Raw genomic sequence first — 9,315 nt, forward strand, 5'->3', positions numbered from 1 at the left:
AAGACATGGGACATTAGGGAATTCACTTGCTCTGATAGTGGGGAGCCATTTATTCTGAATGGCGTTCTTTTGTTTTAATTTGCTAGACATTCGTTCAATAATAGCCTACAATTTTACAATCCTCTTGTGGATAAGGTTGGGTTTTGCGTGGACTTAGCTTCACAAACACAAATTAATAGCTATATATATATATATATTATTAGACTTTAGAGCTTTGATTAGCTATGAAGAAAGAAAGTAGTCACACTTGGTCAAAAAGAAAGAAACATTTGCAAACCCACTCTTCCTTCTATATAACTTGTAGCTCACTTTATTTCTTTTCTTTTTTCTGCTTTTCACGTTCTTTAACACTTTACAATTACATTTTTAAGGTATCTAATTTTTCCTCTTTAGCTTTTGTATAAGTACTAGTACAAAGAGTTTTTGAAAGAAACAAGTCAAACTTTAATGCAACGAGCCCATCTGACTTAACTTGTTCAAAAGAAAAAGAGAGGGTAAAAGCTCCAAGACTAGCAACGAGCGTGCCCACCGTTAAGTCCTCGAATTTGCAGAATTCAAAGAGCCAAATGTCAGAGTTTATAATACTTCTTAACATGTAGTGAAAGAAAAGAAAAAAGATGAGACTATTCCCTCAGAAAAACAATGACATTACTTACTTCTTCCCCTTTTACTAGTCTTTTCTTTTGGAAGTTTCTCTCGTCCTCGGACCCTCTCTGTCCCTAATTGTGTTCAATCCCTTTTACTCGAAATGCTATTCCTCTTTTCATTCTCTTTAATTTGTCTCTTGTTGTACCTGATTTTCACTTCTGCCACGGTAAAAAAACGGATAAAATTTTACGCATCTGAAGTTATTTATGTAGTGTATTTCAATTGTAAATAGCACTAGATTAATTAGGATACTAAACGGTTTCTTCTGTGCGAAAGAGGATCTGCAACAACCACCGCTTAAGTCATGATCGATAAAAAATTATCAAAAAACAGAAGAACACCTTAGTTTTCCACAACCTAAATATCCCCTTAGAGATACAAAGAATTTTCTTTATAAACTCTGTCCATCATCCTCTAGAATTGAAAAGTGTGTCTTTTCAACACCAGTAATAGTGTTGAAAAGACATAATTAGGGTTTAAGGAGGAGGACTATAGATTAATGGGCCAATTAACACTCATTATGAATAGACCTGACCTAATAACTTTAGGGCATTTGCATCTATATTCGCTTTTTGGGTCACGTTTTAACTTGTATTCGCTTTGCAAAAATAAATTGCAAACGTACCCACTTTTTCGTGTAACTTCAGCATACGGCCCTGAAGTAGCAAAGGCAATCACGCAAACTTCAGCATTCTAATAGACGGGCCTGAAGTAGCAAAATTGCTAAACCAAGTGTGCTGATGTTTTTGTTTGTAATTGCTGAACTTAAGCATTCTAGTGCTGAAGTTTTTATTTGTAATTGCTGAACTTAAGTATTCTAGTAGCTGAAGTTTTGTGATGCTGAAGTTATTTAGTTCATTTGTAAAAACTTCAGCACTAAATAACCTGAAGTTTTTTTGTTCTGGATTCATTAGTTTTGTCATAAAGCTTTTTCAAAAAACTTCACCAGAAGATGTTGAAGTTATTTAGTTCATTTGTGAAAACTTCAGCACTATATAAGCTGAAGTTTTTGAAAAAGCTTTCTAACATACTAGATAAATAATCACCTTATTCTTTCATAGTGTATTACTACTATAAAATAATTAGATTGTCAACAGTATCTAAATGATAAATTTTGGAAACAATAAACGTGAAAATAACAGAACTATCATGAAAAGAATCACTAAGTGTGACCTTAAAACTTCCCGTACGTGGAAATATTCATAAATTATTGTCTACTAACTTACGTAATTATTTCTAATTTGTATTTAAATAATCTAATAAACATACTTATGGCAATCATCCCATGAACTGAAGTATTTATATAATCTAATAAACATACAGAATATGTATATATATATATATATATATATATATATATATATTCTGTATATTATATACATAAATTATACAAATTTTATATATTTTTTTTGACTACAGAATATAAATAGTTTCCGTCGAGGACTAAAAGTGACAATACCCCATTTTAACATGTAGTTCAAGATTAAGACCATGGGTTATTGCACCAGCCAGTGACCTATACTTCAGGGCTTCAGGCTCATAATTAGTAATCATAAAGTTAGTTTTTTCTGTGAATTTAATTAAGCACTATATTATTTATTAGGTAAACTGAGACTTTCAATCTTGGAATAGGGAACGTTGAGAGTCTTGGACCAGTAAAAGGCTGTAAAAATCAAAAGTAAAGTTTCTGATATTTATTGGAGGTTACCCAAATTTCAGACTTTTACTTGGTAAAATTAACCTCTAGTCCATAGTCTGTAATTGTGCATACGCGGACGCACGAGAATTGTAGTAGGGGAGTATCTGCTTTTCTAATTAACTGAAACTCTGCTCCTCACATGACGATAACAACAAATTTTTGCATTGCTCTTCAGTCTTTCTTCTCTTTTTATTTCAAAAAGTAGAGAAGCTTACATCAACTCTCTGCTTTCACAAAACTCCATTCTCACTATATATAAAGCACCATATTTTAGCTCTATTTGTCCGTTCATTCTTCTTGCACATTTCCTCATTGCTCACTTGTCTTTCTCTTACAAAAAACCTCTGTTCCAAATCCATGGAAGCTTTTAACATACTCAAATTCTGGCGCACTGCCGCCGTTAGAGATATCGTTTCTGATCTTGATTCTGTTAATAATTTCGTCGACTACTTACACAACCGAGCACTGGAGACTGATGAAAAAACCAATGACGACGATGACTCGTTCTTCGATTTGGTATTCACAGGACACCCTGAAGAAAACAACAACAACAACACCAAATCCGTTTCTGAAAAAAATTTACCCGAGTCACCTAAAGATGTGTTTTTGAAACCAAAAGCTTTTCCAATTGACTCAAACTCCAAGCCTCTTTCTCCGACTTCTATACTCAGATCAGCTCCCAAATTTCGGGTCTGCTTCTTGGGCTTCAGGAAGTCAAAGCCGGAGAAAGTAGGGGTTGACGATTCTTCTGCAGCAAGTCCGAAAATGCAAGACCAGAAACTCTCCCCTAAAGCACAGAGCAATCGGTTTACGATGAAATGCAAGGTGGAGGAGGTTCCAGCCAGCTGTATTTCTTTCAGATACAGCAAAAGTTTAAAAGGAAACCAAGTTCAAAAAGAAGAAGAAAATGCTTCAGTTAAAGACTCATCAAAGCAAGATATGCCCAAATATTTGAAGTTAATGAAGCCTCTATACTCCAGAGCTTCCAAAAGGTACACCGGCAATATAAAAATATCAGACAATGTTTCAAGAGCAAGTCAATTGTCTTCTCCGTCAATGCAATCATTGAGCTTACCCAGAAAATCATCAGAGGAGGGAAAACAGGGGAACCGAGTTGCTGTACTTGGAGTTGTACGTAAACAGCTAAGGAAGAGCCGGTCGATGGCATCCGTTGCCGGAGTTTCAACGTCGCCGATGAACCGGAGAGACGATTCACTGCTGGAGCAAAATGACGGAATCCAAAGTGCTATTCTTCATTGCAAGAGATGCTACAGCTCAGCCGCAAAAGGTGAATCCCCTGTTTGTCAAAAAATATTCTGTTCTTATCCTTAATTAATCCTTTTTTTGGTTTAATCTGTACTATATTCGACTAATATTGATTCTTAATTTGGCTCTTCGGCAGACTGTTCGATGTCATTATCAAGATCTGCAAATGAAGATATGTCAAGAGCCTCTTCTGAGGAACTGAACAGATGGAGTATTTGAATAAATCATCATTTTGAAACTAAATAGATAGCGGGAACTTAAATTTTACTAGATACAGAGGCTTTGTAGTGTTCCCTTTGCTAATATCAGTATTTTGGATTTTACAAACGGACTAACAGAGTACTGTTGTTAGTACATCACTTGACAACTTCCGTCCAGGAATGAATAGTTTTTGTTTGTGTAAAGTGACTGAGGAACAAATGTAATATGATTTCTTAAGATCTTACGAGTGTATGATTACTCTTTCAGAGGTTTTCTGTTGAAGTGTGAATGTTCAATTTGGTCATTATTATGTTTTAGGTTCCAATTTCCAAATAACTTGCTCAAATCGAAGTTGTCATTATTACCAGGACACACAAACGTTACAGATACTTTACTGTCAGACGGCTGTAACCAGTGATGTACTCGGGATATTTAATAAGGGGTATCACAATATGAAATGGATTAATGAATAAATTACAATAATAATAAGCGATTTTATTTTTATATTCATCCTTAATATTTTTATTTTTTTACACATATCTAATAAAAAGATTCAGCGCAACGATATCTTATGACACTGCATGCAATATGATGTATACTCCCCTGACTGTAACATTATGGTGCATCTTCAGAAAGAATGATACTACCTTAAATTAGGCTGAATAGATAGGCAGCTCTCCGCAAGTGCTTAGTATTTTTTTTTTCTTCCTTTTTGACAATTAAATTAAGGGTAGTATCTATTCAATGCCTAAAGTGAGGATAAATTGTGTCAATTAGGACACACTGCTGACAAGTTTTTGGATGTGCAATACATTACTTGAGCGTGTGCGTGGAGTTATTTTTGAAAATTTGGGGTGTGTATAGGTCAAAATCTGACGGTATATGGATTGACGTTAACAGGAATGGAAGGAGGTCGACTAAGACGTGGTCGTACCCATATGGCGTAATAACGACGAAGACCTCGGCCGCAGCCGAAGATGGAGCCCTCGAAAAGCCTGTATGGCGGGGTGGATATCGTAATATTTAAGGGAGGCGACGTGGAGGACAGTAAGGAGACGAAGACACTCTGGTTAAGGACCGATGGACAAAAGAGAATACTGATAATATATATATGGGGCAAGGAGACAAAAGGAGAGGGGGGATTCCCTCAGAGAGAAAAAAAAGGAGAAGAACGGAAGACCAAGAAAAGGGTTTAACACATCTCTGTAATTATGATTGCTAAATCAATAAATGTAGATCTCATAGTCATCAATGGCATTCCTCCGTTTCCTTCTTTGCTCTTACAATACTGAACGATACTCCAAAGATGTAAGTTTATTATCATACCTGATGTCTTTTGATGATCTTAAATCGAGCTACGAGCTTTGTCATATCTAATTCTTTTATCCATTGCACTTAGATCTAGAGTTAATTATCCTTGTCTAGAATTTATCCTCTATTTTCTTCATTAATTAGTTTAGCAAAATGCTTAACACATTTTGGTCAAACAATTTGGCGCCGTCTGTGGGGATTTCTTAGCCAAATTTTTAGTTTCCTTTAGATCTAAAACCAACCAATTACCACCTCCAGGCTGTCATAGCAACACCATCTCGGTCTAAACACCAATTCGAAAAAGTGGTAGATAAGCTTGTGGGATAACCGAACCAATCTAGGTCAGATCTCTACTTGATATCGAAATTATGTTCAATGTCTATGTGCAACCCATGCCTCATTTGTAGCGATGGGTTTGGCACGTCGTATGCATGTTTAAAGTAAGGTCATGATCACTGCGCACTCAGCATGACCACAATTCTATTTGACATATTCACCTTATATATCGGCCCGTACTCCCACCTCTTGGGAAGGGACGATAGCCTACTGTGTGATTCTTTGAAATGACGGGCGTATCCTTCATTATTTTCGTACCCACACGCATTATGCGATCTGTGAGCAAAGTATGACATGTTTCCCTTATTGTTTGCGCATATGGGGACTCGATCTCGATATCCCAACGAGCAAGGTAAGCCCAGCCCACGAGAAGCTTGGACGCAGCTAACAACTGAGCCAAACACGACTGCCAAATCTGAAACCGCCATCCGAGCACGAGGCGAAGCGAGCGACCCCACAATGCTTCTTCCCCCTTTTTTGCCGGCTTACCAAGCCAAGGATGGGCAATTTCGTTTGGGATTAACTTATCACGCTCTCTTTTTGGTTCAGAACATGAACACGAGCATTCTCACAGGAATACGAACAAGGAATGAACGCCACCAAGCATACCAGGAAAATGTTTAGTACCATACCATCTCGCAAGCAATGACCGAGCAAAGCCCTATAAGCCGCACCATACCACAAATGACGGAAACGGCTCAGAGCAGGCTGGCGTTATTAAGAAACAATCTCCAGAACCAGGGGCTGAGCGATGGGCCCATGAAACGTACAGTACTCTCCAATAAAAGCGAAAATCAAGCAAACCGGGACTCACCCTGACACATGCTTAAACAATACGGCAACGAGTAACATTCTCCAACAAAAGAAAGAAGTACGGCCATTGGCCATTGCCAAAAGAGAAAAATTTGGCCTCGCTCGAATTCACAACGGGTTACAATTTTGACCTTGCTCGAATTAACACCCCTACGGCCATCGGCCATCGCCAAAAGAGAAAAATTCGACCTTGCTCGAATTCACAACGGGTTACAATTTCGACCTTGCTCGAAACCCCTACGGCCGTCGGACATCGCCAAAGAGAAAAATTCGACCTCGCTCGAATTCACCACGGGTTACAATTTCAACCTCGCTCGAATTAACACTCCTACGGCCATCGGCCATCGCCAAAAGAAAATTTTGACCTCGCTCGAATTCACAACAGGTTACAATTTCGACCGCTAGAATTAACACCCCTACAGCCATCGGTCATCGCCAATAGAAAAATTCGACCTCGCTCGAATTAACAATGGGTTATACTTTTGACCTCGCTCGAATTAACACCCCTACGACCATCAGCCATCCCTAAATGAAAGAAATTCGACCTCGTTCGAACATATAAGTCAAAACTAATTTCGCCCGAGTTGGCAAGTCTAACTTCAACCTCGTTCGAATACACAAATCAAGGTTGATTCCGCCTAAGTGGCAAATCGGAAGTCAACCTCGCTCGAACTTGCCGAGGCAAAGTGACTTCATACAAACTCACACAGCGAGATTTGACTTCACTCGGATCAAGCAAACCAGGTCCACCCTCATTCGAATTTTCGATTAAGAGGACAGGGACTCGTCGTGGAGAAGTGCGAAAAAAAAGAGAAACGGAAGAGGAGGAAAAGCAAAGTCAAAATATACACAAATAAGGCGAAGCAACTATTTTTTTCAAATATACGTGCGCAACAGCTGCGCCTTACAAAAGGCCGAAACAGGCCCTCAAGAAAAAGGTAAAAATAAACGACAAAGGAACAAAAAAAACTAAGTACAAAGCTGCAACAAAGTTTCACTCGGCGTCATCTCCACCGCCATTCTCTCCAGCGTCCTCATCATCAGAAAACCCATTCTCAACCTCAAGGCCCTTACCAGCCTCCGGTGTCGCAGGGTCGTAACCGCAGGAAATACGAGCCTCTCGTGCCTTCGCCCGAGCATCTTTAAAGGCGGCCTCAAGAACACTCTCCGCCTCCCACAAACCCGTGTATATATCTCGTTGGGCCTCAGCATGGACCCATAGCTCATACAAGCGGCGGGGGACCGCGGTAGAGGCAGATTCGTCCTGAGCCAGCTGTTGCTCCTTCTCGGCCTCGAGAGCCACAACTCGGTCTCCTAAGCTCAAAGCCTCCCGGTCAATTTTACCAATACACTCATCGAGCCGCGCCTCCCTCAGCGTGGCCGTCGCCCTCTCAAATTCCTGCTCAGATTTGAGGACGCGAATAGTGTCCTCCAGCGCTGCCGCTCTCGCCAAAGCCGACACTCGAGCATCCTCGGCTTTTTCCATCTCGGCCACTTTCCTTTCCAGCTCAGCCAACTTCCCCATCCATTCTGCGCTCAAAGCTTCGACTCTGGTGGCGTTTTGCTCAAGTTCGACTTGTAAAGATAACACCTTCGCCTGAAGGTCCTCGCACTCTGCGACAACCCCTTTGCCCACCTCGAGCTCCTCGTCTTTGGAATGGAGCAGCTCCTCGAGCACACTGCATCTGCGGATAGACCGCATAAATTCCTGATCTCTTTTCTCCAACTCCTCCCTTATGGACTGGGTACTAGTGCCTGCTCTGAGCTGCTCATGCATCTCGCGGCACCTGTTGCGATACCGCCGATACTTCTCGACAATTTTTAGAAAAATCTCGGCCCGCAACTCAGCCTTACGAGCACTCTCGACCTCCATCATTTAAGTCTAAACAAGAAAGGGAGAGGAGAAAGGAGAGAATGAGTCAGTGCAAAGACAAAGGTCACAAAAAAAAAGTCAAAAGGGAACTCACCCTCAAAGCCATCGGGGCTACACCACGTGAAAAATCAGAATCACTTTCCATTGAAGGGATCCGCTCTCAGCAACGGAGCACAAGAGATCAAACTGTGGCACCAAGTCACCGTGTCATGCAACATTGATATCCGTCGGAATTTCAAGTATACAGGAAGGGCCTTCCGCCCTTACCACAGTTCGAGTAATGCCCTCCTTGAACATCCTCACGTCCTCAGGGTCGAGATCGGATTCGGATTCATAATCCTCAACCATGATGCATTTTTGCCTTTCGCTGGCCAAAGATGGGGCGCGGTTCGGCCGAGATGACGATGGCCTGCTCGGAACGACAACAACAGCCTCGGAGCTCCGCCCCTCCGTCACAATAGCCTCCTGAACGCCTGCAACGGGCGCCGCCCTTCGCAGCCAGGTTGGCACCACCGCCGGTCTCAGGTGCCATCGAAACAAGGTCGCCCCTCGAAGGCGTTTCGATTGAAGGAGCCTCCTCCAACACTACCCTTCGCCTCTTCGACGGGATCTCTCCACTACCGATAAGGGAGGACTCGCCCGTTAAACGGACTGCGAGAACCAGAGTCTCCCTTTGAGGAGTAACCTCCAAGCGTATAGCTTTGGCCGTGGGCGTGGTCTGACCAACGGCCAGACCTTCTACGCCCTCGCCTGCAGAAGCTCTTGGTGCGGGTTGGGTAGAGGGCACCGGTTGACGGAACACGAGCGGAGGAGCCCTTGTCCTTCTCACTCCTCTCCGACCTGTAAGTAAGGAGAGACTTGATTACATAACGAAGAGGTAAAAAAACTGAGAAGAAGAGAGCAAAGCGAAACCACAGCGAACCAACTCACCGGTAAGCGGCTTTTTCCCAAACTTCTCGTGGAAAGACGCCCACTCACGAATCCGCACTATGTAGGGGAGAATTGCGCTCACCCACTCGCGGATATCAGTAACCAACGGGGGAGGTAGTCTCTCGGCTGCAAAAACAAAAGCAAATCCTTAGCAAAGTTGTTAAAGGGAGACGACCGATAACCATTTTGAAAAAAATTATACAAAGTAAATGAAAAGGAGAACTTACGAGCAAAATTC

At 41.4% G+C, this 9,315-nt stretch overlaps 1 protein-coding gene across 1 annotated transcript; it reads left to right on the forward strand.

Moving 5' to 3' along the window:
- The first annotated feature begins 2,434 nt into the window (after positions 1–2,434).
- LOC109238333 (probable membrane-associated kinase regulator 2) lies at positions 2,435–4,053 on the forward strand. The gene is made up of 2 exons (XM_019404765.1): positions 2,435–3,635; positions 3,750–4,053. Exons 1-2 carry the CDS (start codon positions 2,705–2,707, stop codon positions 3,830–3,832), a joined length of 1,014 nt encoding a protein of 337 aa, XP_019260310.1. The 5' UTR covers positions 2,435–2,704; the 3' UTR covers positions 3,833–4,053.
- The last annotated feature ends 5,262 nt before the right edge of the window (positions 4,054–9,315 follow it).

The sequence above is a fragment of the Nicotiana attenuata genome, unplaced genomic scaffold (genome assembly GCF_001879085.1).
Source record: "Nicotiana attenuata strain UT unplaced genomic scaffold, NIATTr2, whole genome shotgun sequence".
In the NCBI taxonomy this organism is placed as follows: Eukaryota; Viridiplantae; Streptophyta; class Magnoliopsida; order Solanales; family Solanaceae; genus Nicotiana; species Nicotiana attenuata.